At 39.8% G+C, this 27,243-nt stretch overlaps 1 protein-coding gene across 1 annotated transcript; it reads right to left on the bottom strand.

The window, feature by feature from the left end:
• On the bottom strand, positions 1-26,705 carry LOC116883766 (aldo-keto reductase family 1 member C15). The gene is made up of 9 exons (XM_032885012.1): positions 26,567-26,705; positions 22,062-22,229; positions 20,877-20,993; positions 19,752-19,829; positions 18,686-18,808; positions 9,953-10,062; positions 7,177-7,342; positions 3,233-3,315; positions 1-336 (listed from the first exon to the last, which is right to left on the bottom strand). Exons 1-9 carry the CDS (start codon positions 26,651-26,653, stop codon positions 294-296), a joined length of 975 nt encoding a protein of 324 aa, XP_032740903.1. The 5' UTR covers positions 26,654-26,705; the 3' UTR covers positions 1-293.
• Positions 26,706-27,243: the final 538 nt, after the last annotated feature.

Raw genomic sequence — 27,243 nt, 5'->3', positions numbered from 1 at the left:
AACAGTCCAATTGTTGAAATTTATTTTAATTTTTGTAAATAAAAAAAACACATGAAACTTGTATAAAAATCAAGGACACTACATCAAATATTTCCTTTTATTTTGTAAATTCTCTGTAATTTTTCTGTCATTTTTAATTATCAGGAAAGACAAATGTCCCTCTTGTGATTCATAGTTTTGTGATATTAGACAAGCACAAGGCAACAAGGATACTGCTTCTTAGCCACTCCACCAAACACAGCTACACACTAACTGGAAGGAGGAAAGTCTCCATAATGTTTAGCAGCTCATGTTCAATATTCTTCCAAAAATGGATAGTCAGGGTGATCCAGAGCACTGAAAGAGAAAAAGAAATACGTGTTTGTTCTGATAGACAAAATAATGGGTGTCCAAAATTTGAGGACCCAGCAAAACTTCAGTGGACAGTATCTGGCCATATGAAATGGGATACATCAGTGACTGAATTGTGGATCAACTGATTTCTTTCTTTTTAAAATTGTGTTGTTGTTGTTGTTGTCATTGTTGTTGTTGTTGTTGTTGTTGTCATCGTTGTTGTTGTTGTTGTTGTTAACATATCTGTGCCAAGACAGGCATATGGAAGTCAAAGGACAGCTCTGTAGAGTCAGTTCTCTCCTTCCGCCTTCCAGGAATTGAACTCAAAGTTGTTGAGTTTGCAATACAAGTTACTCTACCCACCGAGCCACCTTTGTCCCATCCTCCTGGGCCCCATCAATGTTTGACCCCTGCTGAGCCTTGTTGATGCATGTGGAAGCCTTTTGTTCCTAACAAAGGAACATCCTGACCTTGCTGTTTGGCCTGGGCAGTACACCTGGGTGGTATACCTGGGTCCATAACACTGTTAAGTCTGTCCCTGGTTTTTGTTCCCGTTTTTTTGTTCCTGAGGACTTAAGCCTGTTTTTTCCACCGTGCTTCCTGGAATTCTCCACCTGGTGCACTTGGGGTACATATTCTGTGAATTCAGTAAAAGCTTGGACATTCTCCTAACACGAATGACGAAACTATGTGTTTTTCTTAGAACTTGCAGGCCTATGCCCAGTTCTCAGTATCGTGGTAGTACGGGCACCAACAATCCTGTTAGCCCCATTTTGTGATCTCCTATATTTCAAATTAGTAAGAATATTTGCTAAAGAAATGGGCTTGTGACAGGAGAAAAAGGCTGAGGAACGTTTGGGAACACAGGGTGTTCTTGGAAAAGGATTGCCACAGGGCAAATGCCCTTCATTGGACAGAGAGAAGAGGGGGCTGAAAGAGATTCTTTCCCTAAGGTTTACACTTATCTTTGAGTGCCCATCTTCCACAAAGTTTAGTTGAAGTACATGTTACACGGCTTTGGTATAGACAAAGTCAGAATAGGCTTGATATATTACTGTGTTCCTTGTTGAATTATCTCTTTTGATTTTAATTCACATAAATGAGAAAACAGTTTCCTGGGCCTCTTAATATATCTTGAGCCTGTTAGTCTGCTCTCTGGGTCTGATAGACAGGTTAGTCCTGAAGACATTTTCTTTGGCCACAGGTCATAAGGGGATGATTTAAAGCAGGTACACAATGACGAAACTTTGATCTTTAGACATGTTTTCTGTGTTTACCTTAAACTTACTGAATAAAAGAGGATGACATCAAAGTACTGCCACAGCCCCACCCCCGTTTCCACCTCCTGGGTGCTGGAAATCATTAATGGCATAGGCTACTGTGCCTGGTTTTCTACAGTGCTGGAGATCAGAGTGAGAGCTTTGTGAATGCTTGAGAAGCATTGTATCAATGGAGCGACAACCCCAACATGACCAATTTTGGGTTTGTCCTGAGTCTGACTACACATTATGAACTTCAGGAGCAAACTCTCTCTTCTGAGGTCTATAGAGGTCTATAGTGAGGCATTTGTCCCACACCTATTCTGAAAACCAGGCCTGTCTTCTGTAATGACATTATACTGAAAAGTTATCCTACGTTGTTTGAGCTTACTGGGAAGCTGGCTCTTGAAGCAGAGTTTTCCATTCCCTTATTTAAGACCTAAAGTATTTTGTCTCAACCTTTCCTCCAAGGCCCCTCACCTAGGGTCATTACACTACCACCACCACCACCATCACCACCAGTACCACCACCACCCCCTGCCAAACTCTTACAGGGAAAGGAGAAAGCAATGAAAGAACCCACGAGTGAAAACATCATGCCTTTGAGAACAGATAGAGGTTTCCAGAATATAAAAGTGCCTATAGTGGGAAAGAGAAGCCAGCTCAGCCATGGGAACTACTTCAGCTTCCCCTGTGACCTGCATATAATAGACTTTCACATACCGTCCTGCTATGGGAACTCCAGTTCCCATAGAACTTTGTTTACTCCCATGAGAAGAATGCCTGCACCTGCCAAGGAATGCCAAGGGCAAGATATGTCCTCTCCCATCCTCAGCTGTGCTGCTTAGAGTGCTCAAGGACGCTAGGCAGACAGCCCCCATCCAGCCAAGAGACCTTCTGTCTCCTGAGCTCATCTAGTCATGAGAAATACTCTGAATGGTTTTCATTGTTTCTCTCTCCTTGCTTTGAACTCTGAACTACCCAGAAAAACATTTCAAAGAATGCTAGTGATGATACTGTTAAGCAGCAGAGCCTGGAGTCTCCTGGTTCTTTTATATCTTGAATTTGACTTCAATTCTTCACCACCAGTCACTGGTGGATCTTGTTATTCCCCAGTTGGTTTCTGCTGGATGTTGTAAGCACCCATTTTGATAATGCAATCTCTGTCTTTGACCATTTCTTCTAGTGGGAATTCTCATCCAAAGGGTTTGACTACTGCTCTGGCCTCTCTATTAAGGAACTCTGGTTGATGACCTTGACTTCCCTGGGTGGTTTTTGCTTTCCCCAGTTTAATAATGTTACCTTTCTGCTGCTATTTATCCTTTTTGCCTAGACACCTCATCTGAGTGGACCCTGTGCTCTAATCAGGACTTTTTCTATTGAGAACTCAGGCTGGTTGCTTTAAAAGCATTCTCTCGGTCAACTTCTGGATATTTAGAGTGCACAGTTCAATAATGTTTGCTGTCTATTTATCACTATTCTTTTACTTTGACTTGCTGTATATGTAATAAACTCACCCATTCAAAAGCAAACATTTAGCTACACTGACCACTCCCTGGATCATACAGAACATCTTCAAGGCTCACCTACATGTTACAAAATGCAAACAAGCTATAAAATGGTCTAGAGGAGTCACTTACAATGCCATTTGAGAATATCGAAAATTTCTGTTGAGGCTGTCAATTGTTTTCATGTCCTCTGGGGTCAATTCAAAGTCAAACGCCTAGAAAGAAAGACTAAGTCATAAATAAATAAATAAATAAATAAATAAATAAATAAATAAATAAATGTTGCAGAAAATTTTAATCCCAATACAGGGTTCCTACCCTGCCTTTGATCATTTGGTCCCCCAATAAAAGACACGCAACTTTTATTATTAACAATAAGCCTTGATTAGCACTAGAGCTTGGCAGATATCTACCCTCTATGGTATTAAAATCTATTACCCTATCTATAATCCCAAGTAATTACTTACTATGTTTCATCTGGACTGCTCTTAACTCCGATTGGCCAGCCCTCAGGGCCACATTTTCATGAAGTCACCTAACCCATGGTGGCTTCTCCTCCATTCACCTTCTTCTCTCCCTCATGGTCCTCCTCCAACCACCCGAGTTTGGGAACCCTAAACCCCACCTATGTCTCTTCTGCCCAACTATTAGCTGTCAGCATCTTTATTCACCAATCAGAAATAACTTGGGGACAAAATCACATAACTCACTTGGCTCTACTGCAGACTCTCTTGTATCATGGCAACTAGGTCTTTGGGGCCCCACACTTAACGTTACAATATACAGCAAAAGACCAAACCTCAACAAACAAAGAAATAAACAAATAACAAAAGTTACATTCTAGTTGGGGATATAAAGAGATGTAACAAAAGGTGGCTTTAAGAGAAACTTTTCTGTCACCATTGGCTTCCAGATGGTCTGGGTCTGAGAACATTTGGTTGACTATTCCTACCCTGATCCACTTCACAAAAGAAAAAGTCATCAATTGCAAATCCTCATAACTAAGGCAGGAACAAAAGGACTCCCAGATATATTTTCATATCTAGATTAAATGCTAGATTGAGATTCACCAAAATTTTTTTCTTCACCACCCTGGAGTTTGATCTAGCTTTAAATAGAATGTAATCTTACGGCATAGCGTAACTCCTCTCCAAATCTTGACTGAGTTGAAGAAAATTGTCCCTTGATAACTTGTTCAATCATACTACTCGATTACCTCATAGTTCTCAAACATTATCTATGTCTATTCTTCCTTATCCAAAGAACCGTTCTGACTATCACTGAGTTAATGGGTCCTGTATTAATCATTTTCTTCCATTTGAGCACAACTCTCTTACTCCAATCCATCTTTCTTTGTATTTGATAACATGGAGTTCCCAGTAAAGCATATTTTTTTACAGAATAAAGTTTATTCAGGGCATGGAGAGGGGGAGTTGAGAGGGTAACAGAGACAGGGAAAGGCAGAGAGAGAGAGAAGGGGGAGAAGAGAAGAGAAATAGAGGCAGGCCATGAGCACTTGGAGAGAGAGGGAGGAAGGAATTGGGTTAGGGATAGGGTTAGGGTTAGGGTTAGGGATAGGGTTAAGAGCAAGACCTCAATAAAATGTTTTAATAGAAAAGCAGAGATCTTTGGTTAAAATATTTCAAGATCTTAGGATATAGTCATAGCTTAGTTAGTGAGATCACTTGGTTCACAAGCATGGGGAGGAACCTGAGTTCAAATCTTCAGCACCAATACAAAAATAAGTCATGACTGTGTCTATATCCCCAGTATTACAGGGTGAAGGAGACAGCATGAACTACTCAGGCTTACTGGCTGTCAGCCTACACCCAGATCAGTGAGAAAGCCTGCCTCAAGACAATAAAATAGAGAGTAGAGAAGAATACCCACTAAAGAACATACACAACGGCACATACACAACATGCATTCACATCAAAAACAAAACCAAAATATCCTGCAGAGTCCCTACATCTGCATCTGTCCACCTACGTACTATGTATAATAGGTGATTCCAGTAATTTGGGAGACAATTTCATGTAGCCCAACTGGCATCATATATAAAATGTATGTATATATGTGTGTGTGTTTGTGTGAAAATTAAATATATAGCTATCATTTGTCTTATAATATTAATAATAAAATTAAATATATAGCTATTCATTTGTCTAATAAAAGTATCTGTGGCCGTTAATGTTCATTGTCAACTTGGCAAAAATCTAGACCCATCTGTGAGATTGATCTTAGGATATGCCCATATAGGATTATATCAATTGATATGAGAAGACTCATCTTAATTGTGGGTAGGATCATTCTCTAGGCAGGGCATCTTGGATGCATAAAGCAGAACAAGAAGAGCTGAGCATGCATTCAACCCTGTCTACTTTTTAACTGTAAATACAATATGGTCAGTTCCCTTGGGCTCCTGCCACTAAGATTCCCCTACCACAATTGACTATACCCTTGAACTATGATTCAGAGTAACCCCTTTCTTCCTGGAACTGCTTTGTCCAGGCACTTTATCACAGCAACGAAAGAGAAACCAAGACACTGTCCATCCATCTGTTTACCAGGAGTCTATCTTAAAAATGTGTTCTTTAAGTAACAAAGCTGCCATAAAGATATCTATTAACATGTTGAATTTTAAAATAAAATTATTTTTCTGATTTAACAATAAAATGCATACTCATGTATTAAATTCATTCATGAGAATAAATTTAACCATCAGCCACAACATTTTTAATAAAATGTTCCAAATGCTTACTGTGATGGTTTGTGTATGCTCAGCCCAGGGAGTGGCACTATTAGAGGGTGTGGCCTTGTTGGAGTAGGTGTGTCACTGTGCATGTGAGCTTTAAGATCCTCCTCCTAGCTCCCTGGAAGTCAGTATTTGCTAGCAGCCTTCAGATGAAGATGTAGAACTCTCAGCTCCTCCTGCACCATACCTGCCTAGATGCTGCCATGTTCCTGTCTTGATAATAATAGACTGAACCTCTGTAAGTCAGCCCCAATTAAATGTTGTTCTATATAAGACTTGCATTGGTCATGGTGTCTGTTCACAGCAGTAAAACCCTAACTAAGACACTTACCTTTTATAAATATTGTACTCATGATGAAATTTTTGGCTCTCATTTTAAAATAATTCAAATACTTGAATCTATGGTGAATATTTCTCATTGAAACCAGCAGCAGGTAACAGTGTTCACTGTCACCTCTCTGCACCCCTGAGATCCTCATGGTAAAAGGGGAGTAACAATTTCATGACTTACCCTCTGACTACCCATTGTGTGCTGAGGAATGTACCTTCAAGCATACACGCACACAGAAACTAAATCAAATGGTATTTTTTAATCTTATAAGATTAAAAACAAAATAAATTTAAAAACCACTTATTGGTAGGAGAGTTCTAGCTAGTGCAGACATAAGAAAGGATTTAAGCATAACTTTAATCATTGATTTCTTTATGTGGTCAGTCTGTAGATTTATCTAGACTTTCCTCCCAAGAGACACACCAATGTTAACAGTGAAAGTGGCCACATGTAACATTCCACATTCCAGAAAGCACAGTAACATATAACTAAATAGCTGTAAGCTAATGAAAACCTCACACAGAGGAATGCCCAGTACAATGGAGTTAAAAAACAAAAACAAAACAGGAAACAAAAGTGTATTGGAATATTTCAGTGGTTTAACCAACCAGCAATCCTACTTGGACTTAGTCTGAATCCAACTTGTTGTCTTTAATACAAACGGGAATTTGTAAAGCAAAGAATGTGAAGAAGAAAAAAGGAGGTATTCCAGGTTAGCTCTCTACCATCTAAAAGGACTCCCAAAACCAAATGAGGCAATGGAGTTGAGATGTACCGTGTTAAAGAACTTGTAAAAGGTGAAGCCTAGTGCAGAGGCAGCAAAACCCAATCTTTCACCCGGCACTTTCTCTGTTGCCTTCGCAAGCACACAGAAGCCATGTGTCTATGGCACTCAGAAGCCAGGCACTGGGATGAATGAATGGCAGGTACTCCCATTTGAAGGAAAATACCTCCGTGTCTCATTCTGGAGAGAGGATCTTGGGCTTTTACCTGGAAGTTCTCTTTGATTCTCTTCTCATTGAAGCTCTTGGCCAGAACCACCACCCCCCTCTGCAGTTGGTAGCGCAGGGCAACCTGGCCTGGAGTTCGGTTGTGTTTCTTGGCAATGGTCATTAAGACAGGATCCTCCAGGAGGTATGGGCTATCACTGCTGACCCTGAAGAAGAAAGAAAAGAAAAAGAACACACACATACTCAGAGAAAGATGAAAAATCTGGAATAGATGGCCCATCCCCCTTACCCATATTCCCAGAGACCAGTGACAAGCATAAATAAAATTCAGCATATTTAAAGCAGAATCTTGTGACTATTCATAGGGATCTGTTTTTTTTTTTTTTTAATTGTAGCAACTGTAAACAACTAAGTTGCCCATGGATAGGTGAGAAGATAAACACTTTGTAGGACATGTGTCTATGCAATGGAATATTTCAGAAACACAGGCACTCCCCATTATGTTTGGGGGATCTGGAATGGCGCTGATCCCTAACAGGCATTAAACATACATATATGAAGTGCTACCTTTTCCAAATTCAGTAAGTGCACCTTACATTTGGTGGCATAACAAGGCTAGCATGAACTTTCTTTTTTTTTTTTTCTTTTTTTCGGAGCTGGGGATCGAACCCAGTGCCATGTGCTTGCTAGGCAAGCGCTCTACCACTGAGCTAAATCCCCAACCCCTAGTGTGAACTTTCTTTTCCTTCTTGGCAACTTCAGGGATTGAAGATTCATTCTGAGCATGGGTCTTAGCAACCTCCGTGCATACATTTTCTCTTTCACTGAGCTGAGAACTTTCCCATTCTCACAGGAAGCAGGTGCTTTCCTTTGTCCTGGGTCTTTATATGTAAAATAACGGCCAATTGAGTTCAAGCCCTACTGTGCTAAAACTGTTGTCCGAATAAAGCAGACATGTGACAAGTGACTAGCAAGCATGGAATATATCTGGTAAAGACTCTCAGCATAATATGAAATTTAAAGTTAAAAAAGTGCTTATCTCTAGAATTTTTCCTTTGATAACTTCCAACCACCATTAATTAATAGCTGAAAGTATGGGAAACAAAATTAACAAGCAGTAAGTCATGGAGATTGCTATAAAATTTAATGAATTCCAGGTAGTTGTGATCACAGTGGCTGCAAAAGCATAGATATGTGAATTCTAGATAGGGATGGTGGGTGGCACATGTCTATACTTCCAGCATCCTATCTATGGTTCCCATCCATGAGCTTGCAGCCAGTGTGCTCTACATAGCATGCCCTATTTCAAACCTCACACAATAGCACAGGATTTCTGTAGAATAGGCAAAACTTCTCTATAGCAAAAGAAATAGTAAAGAAACTAATTGTCTAAAGGTGATAAAAAAGAAAACTGACCCCAAAAGAAATAAGAACTTCAAAAAACATATACAAATTTACTACTACTACTACTACTACTACTACTACTACTACTACTACTACTATTACTATTAATTAACCTCTGTTTCATTTTGTTTTACTTTAGAAAATCAAGCTTCCACATTAATCATTACACTCTATTTAAAGCAAAGGATAAAAGACCATGTCTTCAATGGCCATCAAAACACCTTTTTTCTTGCGCCCCATCTAGGTCATGGTTTCTATGGCTGTGATAAAGCACCAAAACTAAAAGCAACTTGGGAAGGAGTAAACTTATCTTACACTTCCACATCATGGTCCCTCATCCAAGAAAGGCACAGCAGGAACTGAAGCAGAGGCTATGGAGGAATGTTGCCAATGGCTTTCTCCGTCTGCTTTCTTACACAACTCAGGATCACAGCAGGCTGGGCCCTTCCACGTTGATTAGTAATAAAAATACCACACAGTCTTGCCAATAGGCCAATTTTATGGAGACTTTTTTTTTTATTAATTGTGATTCTTTATCCTTCTTACCATGTAAGTCTAGGCTTTTGTGAAGTTGATAGAAAGTCCAGCAATGCGTGCATATACAAATTCCCCATCTCTTTACCTACAAATAGGTATGAGAATTCGCTGATAAGCAAGCAGTACTGTCTTCCTAAGCCTATGGATTTTTAATTATTAATTACTTTTAATTATTAATACATTGATTTAACTTGTTAATTATTGATTGTTAATACATTCATTTTAACTTATTAATGTACATATAATCAGACCCTCATGACCTCAGCCGCATTCATCCTTTGTAAAGTCTTGAATAACATGCTGCCTACCAGGCAATGTCAATATCACTTTAAAAGACGGTCATATTGTCTCCTGAGAATTCTCTCTTTTTGGCTTCCATAAAACATCATCTCTGATATTATGAGAGAAAAATAGTTCTAAGCCCCTCCTAAATTAAAAATTAGATGTTGTAGAAACGTTTCTGGAAATGGTATGTCTTTTTTTTTTTTTTTTTTTTTTTTCAGAGCTAGGGACCGAACCCAGGGTCTTGAGCTTGCTAGGCAAGCGCTCTACCACTGAGCTAAATCCCCAACCCCTCTGGAAATGGTATGAATGTGGGTTTTGCATTCTACCCACGTGTCAAAAAGGCTAGTTAGTACATATGCCGTCTAATCTCTGTACACTGTGTCTTTAAATCCCTTTTGGAGTTATTTGTTGAGGAAACAGGTAGACACAGAGAAAGCCAGAGTGAGAGAACACTAATGAATTTGAGGTTCAGCCAAGGTTCACGAGAACTGGCTGCACTTTTGGGTTGAACTTTGCCATGGGGTGAAAAGTTAATCTTTATCAACGTAAAATTATTGGCCAGAGGAAATAAAGTCCACAAGTCTCATTACCAGCTTGGGTCTCTGTGGGATCCCAGAGCACTGTAGGCAACGAGAACAATGTCTTTGGACTTGCAGAACTCCAGGAGTTTGCTCTGGTTGAGATACGGGTGACATTCTACCTGTAAATTTCCAAAAGGAAACGTCATCAGAATACATGTAGCGACAATGTCATGCAGGTTTGAAAAATGCCTTAAGGACTGCCCTGCTTCTATACTGACTTAAGTACAGTATGTTTCAAATTGGTCATTTTTTTCCCTGAAATACTTTTTCCCCCTGTCCTTTTGTAAGCATTTTCAGACTAAAATCTCCTGTTTCTGATGAGTGGTCTCTGTCACTTTCTATAGAATGAAGCCTAATGCCCTAATAGAGTACTGACTGAGTACAGCCCTAGGGGAGAAGACTGCAAGCTGAGCCTGAAATTCTTTGCCCTCTAGGCAGGAAAGAAGTTGATGTCTTGCAGAAGGATCAGAGGGCTCAGGAGAATAGATGAGGTGAGCGGGTAGACTACACTGGATGAGAAAAATCCGTTCTTTAATGCCCATGGACTCAGTGGATTTTAATCTTCTGTTATCAAGGTCTCTGCTCTGGTCCTTAACATATAAGATGTTCAAAAGCAATATTCCAAACTGTCACAGTGATCGGCGACTAATTTCCCCTATTTGGGGAGATTTTATCTTTCATAATGAAGTCAAAGGAGAAAGAGAGGAAGAGTGGAAACTAAGACCCAGGGTTAGAGTTGGGGCAGAAAAGAGAGTAAGAAAGGGGAAGAGGACATGGAGAATACAAGAGAGAACCTATTGGTGTAAAGAAATCTTTAACAGTCGTACCACCCAGCTGCAATGGAGAGACTGTCCTTCCTCCCTACTTTGAACTAATCAGTTATTAAAAATAAATAAATAAATCACAGCTAGGCATAGTGGCAAACACTTAGCTACTTGGGACACTGAGACAGGAAGGTTACATTTCAAGGTCAACTGGGGCATTCAGAGAGATCCTACCTCAAAATAATTCGTTAAAGGATCCAGGATATAACTCAAGGTTACAGGATTTGCCTACTGTGTGTGAGGTCTCTGTTTCAATCCCACATAACAAGGAAATAAAACGACATGATCATGTTTTAACCCTCAAAATATTTAGTGATACTGAGCATTGCTAAAAGTGTAGGTGTTTTAATAGTATTCTAGTAACATTAACTTCTTTTAAAACGATGTGTTTTTAAAATACGGGGTCAAAATGGCAGAAGGCCTGCTCAAGTGTGGTGATGGCTGTATGTGAAAAAAGTCACTGTGCAATGCTTGGTACCTTTTGTAGCTTTAAATTTTGCAAAAGTTAAGGGGTCTTGAAAGTTATTTTAAAAGTATTTTCAATCTTTTCTAGGAAAAAAAAAAAAAACCCACCACGAATTGTCTAGATTGCCACCAGAACCATGCAGCAGCAGTAGGATTTTGCTGGGCTTCACTTCAATCTGTTTTTCGCTTTCTAGGACTTTATATGATTTTAAGTACAGCACACGGAATGGGCATTATTGGGCAGCTTTTCTAAGAGCCATGAGTTTAGTCTTTCAAACTTGCTTTCATGGGTTTCCAGCCTTGGCGCTCCAGATGAAGCTGACGGTCCAGATGAAGAACGGGTCCATTGTGCTACGAGTCCATGACACTTAAGAATAAAATATGCTAGTACATTTATGTAAAAACCTTCCCTCTGCCCTTAGAGGCAGCCCCTGAAGACCCCTTTTTCGTGAAGCTGTTTTACAACAGTTTATGTTTGTTTCCAGGATACGACGTATCGCAACGTCTAAAGGAAATAAAACACAAAGGGAAACCAACAGTTTCCCTTTCGCCACTTTGTTTTTTTTGAAGACCTTCTCTCGTCACCAGGCTGACCTTAGACTCAGTCTGTAGCTGAGGGAGCTTGAACTCGTGATCTTCCTTCCTCCGGCTCCTAACTGCTTGAATTGCAGGCCCTTGCTGCTGCCCCCAACTTCGTTGTCCTCGCTAAGCCAACTCGGGCTGAGTTTTCAGTTTCTTGTGACAGAAGCATCACACCTGAGCAGGAAGCGTGTTATTTGATATGGTTTTCTACGATTATTGAAGCCACAGTTTTTTTCCTTTGAGCCTCGGTAGCAAGAATGAATGAATGGTTCCATGAATCCATTATATATTTAAACATTTCTCTATTGTAAGATATATAAAATAAGTTAATATGAGAATATTCATCAAAAATGAAAAAACCGAACTAGAAAGACGGTTCAGCAGTTAAGAGTGCAGATGGATCTAACAGTGGACCTGAGTTCTGTACCCAGCATCAAGGCCAGGGAGGTCACGACCAGCTACAATTTTAGCTCCCGGGGAACCTGACACTCCTGGCTTTTGTAAGCACCTGAAGAACTTTCCTCCCTCCCCCACCCACCTCTCTCTCAAGCACCCGTTTGCACGCGTGCGCGCGCACACACACACACACACACACACACACACACACACACACACACACTTAAGAAAACGAATCGTCTAGAAAAAATAAGCAAAAATAAAATAAGCAAAACCAGAAGCCACGTGCATTGCTGTGAAACTGTAATCACAGTGCTAGAAACCCTAAGCCAGGGCTGGAGAGGTGGCTCAGCGGTTAGGAGCACTGACTGCTCTTCCTAGAGGTCCTGAGTTCAAATCCCAGCAACCACATGGTGCCTCACAACCATCTATAATCAGGTCTGGTGCCCTCTTCTGGTGTGTCTGAAGACAGCAACAGTGTACTCACATACAGTAAATAAATAAATCTCTTTTTTTTTTTTTAGTTTTTTTTTTTAAATCTTAGAAAGAAGGAAAGAAAGAAAGAAAGAAGAAAGAAAAAGAAAGAAAGAAAGAAAGAAAGAAAGAAAAGAAAGAAAAAAGAAAAAGAAAGAAAGAAAGAAAGAAAGAAAGAAAGCCTAAGCCAGAAAAATCTCAAGCCTTATTTAGTTTAGCCTGGACTGTGTACCCAGACTACAACTCAAAAACTGAAAACAGAAACAAAATGAAAATCAAAATGCGATACACACAGGTGAGTATATGCTTCCCCACCCCCACCCCCGGATTTTAATATTCTAAAAATAGATTCCTAAAGGTGGCTAAAGCAAAAGATATTAAAACCTGGATCACCTTTTGTGTGATTATCAGAATATTTTTAAGACTATCAAAATTTTGTAATACTATGAATAACCATTCACGTAGTGTTCTTGATCTCTGTGTGGTGGCGGGGTTTTCTGTGGTCCGATCTATTCGGTGTTCTGTGAGCTTCTTGTCTGGTCTTAGGCCTCTCTTTCTTGAGCTTTGGGAATTCTGCTCTATCATTCTGTTGAGGGTATTTTCTAGGCCTTTGAACTGGGAGTTTTCTTCTTCTATTCCTGTTATTCTTAGGTTTGGTCCTTTTCATAGTATCCCAAATTTTCTGGATGTTTTGTGTCAGGAACATTTTAGCTTCAGCACTGTCTTTGACCAACGTATTGATCTCTTCTGTCATAACGTCTATGCCCGGGACTCCTCCATCTCCTGGATTCTGTCGGTGATGCTTGTATCTGTTGCTCTGTTCTTTCCCTAGGTTTTCCGTCTCCAGGATTCCCTCAGTTTGTGTTTTCTTTATTTCTTCTATTTCCATTTTCAGGTTTTCAATAGTTTTACTCATCTGCTTCACCCTTCTGATTTTATTTTTCTGTATTTCTTTATATTTACCCGTTTCCTCTTCGAAGGCCTCCGCCTGTTGGACTGTATTTTCCTATGTTTCGTAAAGGGATTTAGTCATTTCCTCTTTAAAAGTCTCTATCACCTTCATAAGATTTGATTTAAGGTCATTTCCTTGTGCTTCCGTTGTGTTACAATATCCAGGGCTTACCGTGGTAGGATAGCAGGGCTCTGGTGGTATCATTTTGCACCGGCTTTTGATTATGTGCTTATGCTGGCCTCTGGATGATAGATAGCATTGGTTGTCCCTGATGGTAACCAGCTTCCAGAGATGCAGGCAGAGCTGGTGGTCCTTGATGACGACAGGCCTCTACGGTTGCCTAAGTAACCATTCGTGACTGCAAGTATTGGGAAGGGGTTTTTGTACCAGTTTCCACATGTGTATGTTTTATTTGTTTGTTTTTTGTAGCGTTGATGGTGTAAGGCCTTGTACATGCAATGCAAACAATCTACCACAGGGACACTTTCCCAGTGCCTCGTGTGTCTTTCGAATAGTTATGTGGATTAGGGTCTGTGCGCTGGCTCTCCCTTCGCTCCCTCTTTTTGACCTGCCATGTGTTCCACCACTTTGTAGCCATGTATGTTAGGTTCAACCTGAACTCAGCCACCAAACCCATCTACTGTTTCCTATTCCTCTTGGAATAGAGGGCTCTTGCAAGATCCCGTTCATTCTGACTTAGCCTCTTCCAACACTTTTGCTTCCTGTGGTTTCCATGTATCGTTTTCCCTCAGCCTAACACACAGTCCCTGTTCCATCTCCTGGCCAGAAGCTCTTGCCATGTTTACTGTCCTGTCCTCTGCCTTTCCTTTCCTTTTTTTTTTTTTTTTTTCTGTCCCTATTTTTCTTCTTTAACTGTGGAGTCCACTATATGTTTGTTGCTTAACTGCTCCTAAACACGATGTCTGTACTGCAGTACCTGATGTACTCAGGGTCATTTTCATTGGAGAAAAGCGATTTTTCCCCTCCCAACAGAGATAAATGACAACTCCATAGTTAGCCTTTACCCTAGTGGCTAGACTTACATTCATTCATTCATTTTTAATATAACAAAATAAAATATAAAACAAAAACTGTCCCATCAAGGTCGAGCTAGACAGACCAACAGAAGTAGCCCAAGGGAGGGCACAAGAATCAGAGACCCACTTGTTTGCACACTCTGGAATCCCATAAAAGCTCGACTGGAAACCATAATGTAAGCACAGAGGACATAGTGCAGACCTGTGCAGGCCCTGCGCAAGCTACCTCAGCCTCTGTGAGTCACAGGAGCTTTGCTCATGATGACTTAGAGGGCCTTGTTTACTTACTGTCGTCTACCTCCTCTGGGAGAGGCAGGTGAAATCAAAGGACACTTGAGGGGTAGTATGGGAACCTAATAGAGTGGAGCCTTCATGTATAAATAAAGCAAAATTTTATATATATTAATTTATATTTATATATAAAACATACATGTATGAATATATAAATAATTAATAATGTAATTATATATAAAGTACATATAATACTATCTATGATTATTATATCACATATATTTATTATACATTGTATATTTATTATATTTACATATGTTGTATATTTATTATTTATTATATATTACACAAAATATGCCATTATTAATAATATATTCTATTATTGGGTATTAATAATATAATTGCTATTATAATAATGCAATGTTAATAATATTTATATATTATATTATATATTACTATACAGCTTTTGCACAGCTAAGGACGCCATCAATAGGACAAAACAGCAGCCTACAGAATGAAAAAAGATCTTCACCAACCCTACAAGTGACAGAGGATTAATATCTAAAAGACATCAAAAGCTCAAGTAATTAGAAACCAACAAACCAAATAACCCAATTAAAAAATGGCATACAGAGCTAAACAGAGAATTCTCAACAGAGAAATCTCTAATGACTGCAAAGCACATAAAGAAATGTTCAACATCCTTAGTCATCAGGGAAATACAAATCAAAACAACTCTGAGATTCCACCTTACACCTATCAGAATAACTAAGATTTTAAAAAAAAAAAAAAAAAAACAAGCAACAGCACATGCTGGCGAGGATGTGGAGCAAACGGAACACTCCCCCATTGCTGGTGGGAGTGCAAACTTGTACAATTACTCGGGAAATAAATTGAGTGGTTTCTCAGAAATTTGGGGATAATTTTATCTCAAGTCCAGTGCTGGGCATACGCCCAAAAAATACTCCACCATACCACAAGGACACTCACTTGCTCAACTATGCTCATAGCTTAATTTGTAGCAGCCATAAACTGGAAACAACCCAGAAGAAGTCCCTCAACCAAAGAATAGATAAAATGAGGTTCATTTACACAGTGGAATGCTACTTGGATATTAAAAACAAGGAGATGATGAAATTTGCAAGCAAGTGGATGAAATTAGAAAATATCATCCTAAGTGAAGTAACACAAACACAAAAGAACATTCACGGCACATACTCACTTATAAGTGAGTGTTAGCCATAGAATACAGGATACCCAGGCTACAATCCACAGACGCAAAGAAGCTAAATACCAGGTGGGCCCAAGGGAAGATGTTTGAATCTTACACAGAAGGGGAAACAAAATAGTCATTGGAAGTGGATAAAGGAAAGAAACTCAGTAAGAGAGGGGAGGAGGGGTGATCAAATGTAAGGAGAGCCAGAGAGAGAGAAGAGAGAGAGAGAGAGAGAGAGAGAGAGAGAGAGAGAGAGACAAACTAGGAGGGCAAGGAGAATGAACAGAAATTGGCAGGGAAGGGGGTGGGAGTGTGTCAGAGAACTCAGATATGGGAGGCTCCAGGAAGTCTATCAGGGTGACTTACCTAAAACTCCTAGCAGTGGGGGATATAGAGCCTGAAGTGGCCACTCTCTGTAGTCAGGCAGAATTCCCAGTAGAGAGATAAAAAATGCCAACCTACCCATAACACTTTCAACCCAAAATTTGCCTTGCCTACAAGAAGTGTAGGTACAAAGATGGAGCAGAGACTGAGAGAATGGCCAACCAATGAGTGGTCCAATGTGAGATCCATCCCATGACAAGAACCAATCCCTGACACATTAATGATACTCTGTTATGCTTGCAGACACAAGCATAACTGTCCTTTGATAGGCTCCACCCAGCAGCTAATCAAAACAGATGCAAAGACCCACAATCAGACATTAGATGGAGCTTGGGGAGTCTTGTGGAAGAGTTGGGGGAAGAATTGAGGGATCTGGATGGAATAGGAACTCCACAGGAAGACCAACAGAGTCAACTAACCTGGACCCTTGTGGCCTCGCAGAGACTGAACCAACAACCAAAGAACGTACGTGGGCTGGACCTAGCTCCTGCTTCCCCTGTACATATGTAGCTCGTGTGCAACTTGATCTTCATACAGGGACTGTCTGTGACTCTGTTGCCTGCCCATGGATCCTTTTCCCCTAACTGGAATCCTTGTCAGGCCTCAGTGGGAAAGGATGTGGCAGGGTGGGTTGGTACCCAAAGGGGACCTTCCCATTTTCAGAAGAGAAGGGGAGGGAGGAAAGGGGAGGAGTTCTGTCAGTAAGAGGACAGAGGGCTATAAAATGAATGCATAAATAGATTAATGGAAAAAATAAAGTATATATTATTATTTAATATATAATAAATATTATATATTATATAATACATAGTATATATTTTATATGATTATATATTATACAGTATATAGTACACTATTATATACTATATATAGTATATACTATATAATATATATTATACAATATATAGTACACTATTATATACTATATATAGTATATACTATATAATATATATATATTATATATTATCTTGCTCCTCACAAACTGACAGCAAGGCTAAAAACAATACACACACAGCTCACTGAACATGGAGAAGTCAAGCCGGTACCTACATAGAGGCTTCACCCCTATGTTCCAGTATTTTGTTCCAGGGAGGTACTCTGCATACTACCAAAGGAGAAATGTAAACACCAACCTCGCTACAATCCCTTTGTTCTACAGTGGTATCCCACCTGTAAGATATACTAGTGCAGTGATGGTACAAAATCTTGAGAGAGTAACCAAGCAGTGTGTGATCTGACTTAAGACTCATGCCATGAGATGGAACCCATACCAGACACTGCTTGAATGACCAAGAACTTAAGACTAGATAGCCCAGGGACCTAAGGTAAATCCAAAAAATACTGAAGAAAGAAAAAGAAAGAAAGAAAGAAAGAAAGAAAGAAAGAAAGAAAGAAAGAAAGAAAGAAAGAAAGAAAGAAAGGAAGGAAGGAAGGAAGGAAGGAAAAAAGGAAGGGAGAGAGAGAGAGAGAGAGAGAGAGAGAGAGAGAGAGAGAGAGAGAGAGAGAGAAAGGCAGGCAGACAGGCAGGCGAGGTGAGGGGAGGGGAGGGAAAGGAAAAGAAAAGAAGAAATAAGATGTAGAGATAAAACGACTTCTAATAACATTCTGCTATACTCCTAGATCGGACCCTTGTTCAACCACCATCAGAGAAGCTTCGTCTTGCAGCAAATGGGAACAAATATGGAGACACACAGTCAGACATGCTGCAATGACTGAGAGATCTTGGAACCCATAGGTCAAAATGGGATATCTCCATCAAGTCCTTTCCCTCAGAGCTCAAGGAAGCCAAAGGAGAGGAGGAAGAAAGAGTTTAAGAATCCTTTTCATTACCACAGGATGGGAGAACTCGTCCATCCTGTGCCCTTAATGGCCATCCATGAGGCAGCGACACAAAACATTGGTACATCTATCCCTAACCACCTTGAGCTTCGAACTAACAGAGACGCTTTCAACACATCTTCACCTGGGTGTCTCATAGAACCCTCAGGTCCATGTGGGATTTAGAGGGCCTTGTTCTTACCACTCTAGTTAACCTGAACCATCACTGATATTTCCTGTCTCAGGGCAAATAGTCATGATCCAATTAGCTAATTTGAAACAGAAAATTTAGAAGCATCAAGTATGGAAGAAGCTTGTGAAGAACAAAAGGTAAGGGATGGTCAAGGTGGACTAAGAGCTCACCTGGTTGCAGGTGGGTTTGTATTTCAACCCTGGTTTGTTCAGAATCAGTTCCAGCTGTTTGTGGTTGAAATTGGACACCCCTATAGACTTGGATAGACCTGCGTCCTTACACTTCTCCAGTGCCTAGGGAGAAAGAAAACATGTATTATATTCTGTTCTTTGGTGTTTCTCCTTGAACATTTTTGAACACTTATATAACGATTTCAGCTTCTCAAAGCGATGTTGTAACTTGAACATAGCCTTGACTAATGCTCTCACCTGCTATGAATATGTACTTGTCTGCTCGTTCAATAACATGCACATGGAGAACAGCAAATACACACAAGTCCCCTTTTACCTCCCTCCACACCTGTTTTGATGCCAGACATACAATGATTTCTTCAATAAATGCCATCATAGTCAAAGACAAAGAATTCACAGATCTTGCATTAGTACAAAACATGTTGTTATATTTTTCCTATAATGTTGAAAGCTCTATATGAGATAGGATGTATAATTGCATGTTTCATTCTCAAGTATAGCTTGCTCTGTACTAAGACAGATTACGCTTCTCTACACTTGTGTTTCTCTGTCCTGGAGTAGTGCTGCAACCCTTGAGTTTCTTTCTGTTGACCACCTTTATCCGGCTTCAATCTTTGATCAGCTCTATCAGGCAAAGAAATTACAACATCAAACTATAATTGAGATTAAAAATTAAAGTCATGCTACACAACTCTTACTTTACAGCTGAGATTACAGAAATAGAGAAAGGTTTGTTTACATCCCAACCACAGTTTCCCATCCTTCACTCCCTTCAGTTCTTCTCCCCCACCTCCCCTCTCCCCAGATCTACTCCTCTTTTATTTCCCTACAGAAAAGAGCAGTCCTTCCAGACATATCACCCAAACATGGCATAACAAGTCACAATAAGACTGGGCATTATGATATGTCTTCGGTTTGTCAACTAATGGAAAAAAAAACCTCTCCTGATTCTTTAGATTGAAAAAAAAAAACAACCCTTCTGATTATTAATTAATTTGTTTCTACCCTGCCCATAATTCCTTGGGCATTACACAGCAGTACATACCTCCCAAGTATCACGAATGTCCACTCTATCAAAAATGAATTTTCCATTAGCATCCTTTGGCAGAAGTTCCTCTCCAGGCTAGAATGAGGAGAATAGAGAAGCTAACAAACACTTTCCATAATAGTCCATTTCTAGTTCCTAATGCGCTAACTCACCCAACACTCAGGAGATTATATTAATCACTTTGTGTGTATTGTGCACATGTGTCTGTAAAGGGAGACACGGCAGAAAATTGAAATTATCTAAGAGATTATAGCAGAACATCTTTCCCCTTGATTGCCTCCACTTTCTTTCCCCTTCCCCCTTGCCCCCCACTAAGAAGTCCTAAACTTGACCAATTATGAGAGCTCCTTCAACAGAAATTTATTTCATATCCCAAAAACAGAATAGTGTGAAGGCTAGAACTTATGCTAATCATGAGGTTTTTCTCCACTTTGTGATGGTCAATTCTGAGTTAATGAGTCTATCAGATGTAATCAACAAACATGTACCATGATAAAATAAAGAAAGAGAGAAAGAAAGAGAGAGAGAGAGAGAGAGAGAGAAAGAAAGAAAGAAAGAAAGAAAGAAAGAAAGAAAGAAAGAAAGCAAGCCACAAGGCCCAAAGGAGCCCAATCCCAAATTTGAACCCAAATTCTGATCCCTTTGTCTTAGTGTCAAAGGTACACATAGGCAAGAACATTCCTTAAGAAGGTGGAGAAAGCCCAGACTCTTAATCACTTAGACAAACTCCACTGAAGAAAAAAATATGTGGTAAGAAAACCTTTAAATATAGTATTACTAACCAATTCAATGTTTAATACAAATATTTGTCAGTTAAAAAAAGGAAGGTGGAGAAGCCTCTAGAGTCTCAGCTGTTTCCACATTTGGGAAACTCTGATAGCTAAAAGGCAGTGAAGTCCTTAAACTTCAACCTTTCAGAATACTAGAGGTTGGGCGTTAAGAAGTTTCACCTGTGGGTCACTCAGCTGTCAGAAGTTTCACCTGTGGGTCACTCAGCTGTCATGGAGAGTCATAAGCATTTACCTCAGATACAGATTGATGCAGCTCTCTTGAGGAGAGCTCAGAAAAACTCACTGGCCTGACATAATACAACAGTCAAAGGCATAAAAATCTAAAACTGACCTTCATAGCAATCGGTATATGAATAATGCAGAGATCCACATAATCCAGCCCAAGTTTCTTCAGCGATCTCTCCAGGCACTGACGTACCAACTCTGGTCTAAGGAAAGTAATCCAAATCTGCAATTTCCAAACAAAATTATACTTTATGATGAAAGGATAGGGATGCTCTATCGTGGTCTTGGCTCAGCTAAGAACAGCTGGAGCTAAATGTTTAGTGATCTTTTATTTTAAAAAAATCTCAGATAATATATTTTGATCATGATTTTATTCTCACCCAACTTTTCCCAGATCCTCCCCCATAACCCTGCCCAGGTTTATGCTGCTCTGTGTAGAGCACATCGTCAATAGAGTACTAACATTTACTTCAATGGTAACAAAGTGAAGGGCTTTAACAGGATCTAGAAAACAACCAACTTAAGTATTTTGAGATTTAGAAGCGTGGGTCTCAAAGGAATGAAGAAATGATGGGCTACTGGGGATGGAGTCACTGTCCTTAGTAAGTCCAGAACAAACTCCAAGAAAGCCAATCTAAAAACAAGTTGTCACCAGTGTTGATAAGGAGGAGACATCATTAGGACCTCAGCTCAGATCATGTCACGAGTGATCTGAGAGAATGTGACAAATTTCAGTCTAGTCAGTGCTGATTTGAAAAATGATTTTTCCCTTTGTGAATCTCAATAGCATGTGGTAATCTCTTTAAGAAATAGTTACTCAGATTCCAGAGAGGCCAGATAATCCAACAGAACTGTTTTCTTATTTTACATCTAAACAGTGTCTGATACTCAAAAACACTGAGTAGCTATATTCCACATTTAATACAAGTTAGAGCAAAGGAAAATTTTTCTTTTTTCATTTTTTTCATTTATGGGTGTGTGTGTGTGTGTGTGTGTGTGTGTGTGTGTGTGTGTGCTCTTCTGTATGTGCACATTCATGGATACCATAGATGTAAAGAATATCACAGATATCAAGAATTACTTCTTTTCTACCATACACATCCCAAGGTCAAAGGTTGCCAAGCATAGCAACCCGCATCTTTTTCCACTGAATCATTTTGCTGGCCCTTATATGATGGGTCTTTGCAATAAAGAAATTATGCAAATTGATACCAAAATGATGGTTTCTCCCTCCCCAGTAATATATCTAAATTGGCAGTGGCCTCCAAACATTCTGGCCCCAAGTGTGCACCTTGGTGGTGTAGAATAAATCCTCCCTCTTCACAGTCCCATCAGCCATCTTGTCTCGGAGGGCCTGTCCAACTTCTTCCTCATTTTCATAGAAGTATGCTGCATCTATGTGACGGAAACCCACATCAATGGCTACTTTGGTGGCCTCGGCAGCCTTGCTCTTTGGAATCTATGAAACAAGAATAGGGAAGGTTGGGGATGTGGCCAATTAACAAAAAACCATTTATCTCTTCATAGTATGTTCTCCGAGTTGCTGCCAGTGCCATGGTTGATCTTTTTTGATGACGAAAACCCTGATAATAGACTTGCAATATATCTGAAGATACAGACTACAACAAGACTAACTTCTAAATCATGACTAAATGGATTAGTGATGTAGGATTCACATGAAGCATGCGAGTGCAAGTTTCACTCAATAAAGATCAGCTATGGGAACTAGCTAGCAGGAAAGCAAGCATAATGGAAGAAAATTTCTAAGGCACCCAGGAACAGGACAGGTGTACATACTCACAGGTATGGTTGGGGTGACAGCTGAAAATTAGCTCCTATTACCCATCATTCCCAATTACACCCAAATAGGCTCTTTAGTTCATGCACGTTTCTTTTATACCCTTCATTTTTTCCAGTCCTTGCAATCAGCACTTATACAATAAGCATTTACTGAGTGGCCTCTTTTTGCCTAACACTATGCTAGATTCTCAAGTCCTGGATATTTTTCCATAAACAAAAGGACTGCTTCCCCTTCTTTTAAGAGGTATTTGAGAAGAGGGTGGAGAAGGTGATTAATACACAAGGAAGTATGAAAAGTGGGTGTGGTAGCCCACAGCTACAATCCTAGCACTTGGGAGGTGGAGAGGCAGGACGATCAGATGGTCAAGATCTCCCTTATCTATAAAGTAAGTCCAATGGCATGTATAGGAGCTTGTCACCATCATCATTGTCATCATCATCACCACCACCATTATAACACTGCTGTCTATACATGCTTCAAATACCTCTATCTTATTGTGAAAGCCACACAGAAGTGGATCTTTAACTGTTGAAGACTCCTACCATTGCCAAGATGAATTTTAACACCAAGTAGAAGCTTAATCACGAACACTGGATTTGTTAATTATTGATTTATAATTATATAAAAGAATATGCATAAATTTATATCATACATTATGTTGGTAAATTTTCATAGGCTCTTAAAGCTCATTGAGAAGCTGACTCTGGAAGCAGACTTTCCTCTCCCCTAACTTCAGACCCAAGTATGTTTGTGCTAATTCTTCTCCAAGACTCTCTGCCCCAGGTCAGGTTGACCCACTGGCTTTGTACCATGAAGAGGGAAAAACTCAAGTGGTATTGAAAACATGTGTCTTAAAAACAGCTAGAATATAAATCATTCCTGTCAGAAGTGACTGTTGTTTATCCCATGATATGAAAACAAACCACTACTTCGAGAAGGAGGAGAGGAAGTAGAAGAGGAACAAGAAGAGAGAGGAGGAAAAGGAACAAGAGGAGGGGGAAGAGGAGGAGGAAGAGAAAGAAGAGGAGGGGGAGGAGAAGGAGGAGGAGGAGAAGGAGAAGGAAAAAGAGGAGAAGAAGGAGAAAAGAAGAAGAGGAGGAGGAGGAGGAGGGGAAGGAGGAGGAAGAGGAAGAAGAAAGATGTGACACTGACATGAAGGGTCAGTCATGGGAAGTTCATTCATGAAGAAAGAAAGCTAAATCAGGAACTCCAACTTACCACCTTGACTTCTCCAGTGGATTCCTGCTGGATTCTGCAGGCATCCAATTTGATGTCATCTCTATCTGCTGCTTTTTGTTCAGTTACTTGGAAGCCTCACCTAAAAGGGTACTTCATTCTGCCCAGGAGGGAACTACAACAGGGAAATTCCAGCTGGCTGCCTCAATGGTACTCTCAGAGTTCATTTCTACTAGATGTTTGTCAACCCCCTGATTTAATAATGTTTTACTACATATTTGTTTCTATTTCCTCTTCATAATTCTTTCTCTTACTTTTGCCTGTAAATACTTAGTAAATTGCTCACTCAGAACCAAAAGTATGGCCATCATAGGTGATATTCCAGACCAGTAAAATGGGTATATTTATTCCTTTCTATTCACTCTACTAGACACTAGTTTGTTTATTCTACGATTTGTTTACTGACAAAAATTGACCCACTATTTTTGCATGAAGGAAATTTATATGAGTTTGTCCCTTTGCGCACATCAAAACTGGGAGGATTGAAGAGCAGGATGCTAGATTAATACCCAAAAAAACACAGTGAGAGAGTAGCAGATGCCCAGAGAGCTGACAACTACCTACCTGACCCACTACAAGGACCACACCTCACTGAGATCCTGTTGGGAGGCAAAGTCAGGACAATAATATTTACAGATTTTCCTCGAATTTCAATCAGTGTGTACTTTAATGATTTAATCTGCTATCCTGTGTTTGTGTTCCTCCCAGGAAACAAACTTGGCTGGACAAATGAAGTCACAAGACACACAACTTGGCAGGCTTTTGTTCCAGCAATGACCCATAGAAGGTCATTGGTGGAGTTAGAGTCACAGACAGGATAAAAACTTCTACTAGATTGTGAGGGAAGCTTCTGTTTGTTCCTTTCTATTTCTCAAAGGCATGTGCTACCTTTACTTTTGTAAGTGAGGGCATTATGAAATGCTTCTGTTCTGTTCCCTGAGACACAGGTTTGTCTTTGACAATAGTAACAGATGTTGGCTAAAAGCTACAGAACATACTATATGCTTAAATCTATCACAAAGGATCAATATACCATTGGAAATAAGCTGGTTCTATCAGATGCTAGTATTTTACCATCCTTCCACCAACATTGAGTATCTTGATATCTTTGTTATTTGGAGACAAACCTTCCTAAGCCACCCCCAAAGCTTCTATTTCCTGTGACTAGACTTTGATACTTTGAATTCACTGAAATGAGCTGTTGAACGGGTATATAATGTGTTTGATAAGAAGTGTGACCGAACCCCCATTGTTACTTTATGTTTAGTAAGCCTTCAATACTAATCTATGAATAGAATGGCTGTAGCCTCTCATGGACATTTTTTTAAAGTTTGACTGCACTCTAAATAGGTATCTTTATGCCTGCTTATAAATGCATCTCTCGGGTTGGGGATTTAGCTCAGTGGTAGAGCGCTTGCCTAGGAAGCGCAAGGCCCTGGGTTCGGTCCCCAGCTCCGAAAAAAAATAAATAAATAAATAAATAAATGCATCTCTCAGTCTTCATCAAAGAAACCTTGTTTTTCCATTAACAGTGACTAATATCAAGACCCACAACTAGTCAAAGTCGAATGTCTAGGTTTCTGTGAAATACTTAGCCATAAATGGAATATCTATGTCTTACCATGTCTTAAAGAGGCTCGGAGAACATCATAGGAAAGGAGGTAGAAAAATAGTAAGAGCCACAGGTTAAGGGAACAGGAAAACTACCATATACGTGTCTTCTGGATGTGACAGAACCCCTAGTATTCAGGAGCTGACAGCACCTGTGGTTGTCTGTGCAAAGCTTGAACAAGTCACTACTGCAGCATGCACAGAGGATGGGATGACAAGACCTCACCCCTACCTAAACTGCTACTGACAGTTGATGGCTTCTTGGAAAGAGAGAATTTATTTCCTTCAGGCATATGACCCCAAATAGGTTGGCCATGTTCTATTGGATGGCCTTATATTTATAGGAATTTAATCAGTATTAATGGACTGGGTTATTAAAACAAAGGCCAGGGGTTGGGGATTTAGCTCAGTGGTAGCGCTTGCCTAGGAAGAAGGCCCTGTTGATCCCCAGCTCCGAAAAAAAAAAAAAAAAAAAAGAACCAAAAAAAAAAAAAAAAAAAAAAAAGGCCATGATGTTTGGAGGAGATGTGAGAATGTCTGAGAGGAGTTAGAGGTATGAGGTGAGTCATGGCTATGGCCAAAATATGTTGCGTACATGTATAAAACTTTAAAAACCTGTTCAAAGAGTTGAAACTCCCTAACGAATATATCTTTGTCTAAAACAAACAAAAACAAATGAACAAACAAAAAACCTCATAGCAAAACTGTTATCCAATGTCTCCACTGTTAGCCATTTTCTCCCATAGCTATTCATCATGGGAATGTCTAGCCAAGAGCAAAATGCTGGAGAAGAGCCTGAGCTATCAGAGCTAAGAATACAAAGGTTAATAAGAATACTTACATCAGGGATTCAATGCACTCAACCATGTAAGTACTCAAAGTATATGGTAAGCATCGAGATTTGTTGGGAAATTATACTAACAAAATGAAAAATAGTCCACTAACAGAATCATCTACTTCCAAGTCTACAGAACTAACATCTTGTCATCTCGCCACATACTGAAGGTGATCACCAAGCATTAACAGAAGCAAGCTGTGTGCAGTCAAAGAAAAGTGCAGAATCATCTATCAGGCACAGGTCTCCTGCCTTCTTACTTACTTCCAGAGTAGGTAGTTTCCAGCCCTGTGGTTCCAAAATATCTACTTACCTCCTTAGAAGCAAATGTGCCAAACCCAAGTACTGGCATCAAGTTTCCATCATTCAGCTTCACTGAACGACTATGTCTGAGATCCATGATATCCACAGCCCAGTCGATTGGACTCTGCCCTTTCTTCCCTTGACTAACCTGAGCTGAATACAAGGCAAGGCTCCAGCACTCTTTATTTCTGTCAAGATGGGCGGGGTCAAGATTGCAGAGGTTCTAAAATAAAGTTGGAGTGAGTCCATTGACTTTCTTGTAATCCCTTCATGACTCTGCAGAAATATCTTAAGGGAAACACACAGAGAAAGTTCACGTGTTAGAAGATGCCGGATTTTTCAGCACCTCAACTAAAAAGCTAACTGACAGTCTGCCTCTGATAATTAATTACACCAGACTTACATTATAAGATATAAAATTATCACCACGGTGTTTGTTTCTAAACATGAATTCTGCTACAGAACCTGTTCCTCTCCTCACCCTCTGTTTGTTTTATGAATCACTTCAAAAATTACATTATAGAATTTCTCAAAGAGAGTTTGATGTCTGGGCCCAAGCTCCTAGAATATCAAAATTCCTTTGGAATCTTCACCTTTAATTTCATTATTTTCCTCTCTGTCGTAAGACTTCATTCAAAATTCAGACTCTCTCTATTTTGCTTCTTTAATGGATAAAGCTCTGTATTG

Source organism: Rattus rattus, chromosome 14, assembly GCF_011064425.1.
Source record: "Rattus rattus isolate New Zealand chromosome 14, Rrattus_CSIRO_v1, whole genome shotgun sequence".
Lineage (NCBI taxonomy): Eukaryota > Metazoa > Chordata > Mammalia > Rodentia > Muridae > Rattus > Rattus rattus.
The sequence above is the reverse complement of the archived record's forward strand: the minus strand, read 5'-3'. Positions and strand labels throughout refer to the sequence as shown.

Coding starts and splice junctions, on each gene's coding strand:
- LOC116883766 (XM_032885012.1), bottom strand. CDS start 26,653: ATGGATCTCAGACATAGTCGTTCAGTGAAGCTGAATGATGGAAACTTG. Junction 10,063..18,685: donor ACAAACCCACCTGCAACCAG/GTGAGCTCTTAG, acceptor GGAAATTTACAG/GTAGAATGTCACCCGTATCT. Junction 337..3,232: donor CGATATTCTCAAATGGCATT/GTAAGTGACTCC, acceptor TTTCTCTTTCAG/TGCTCTGGATCACCCTGACT.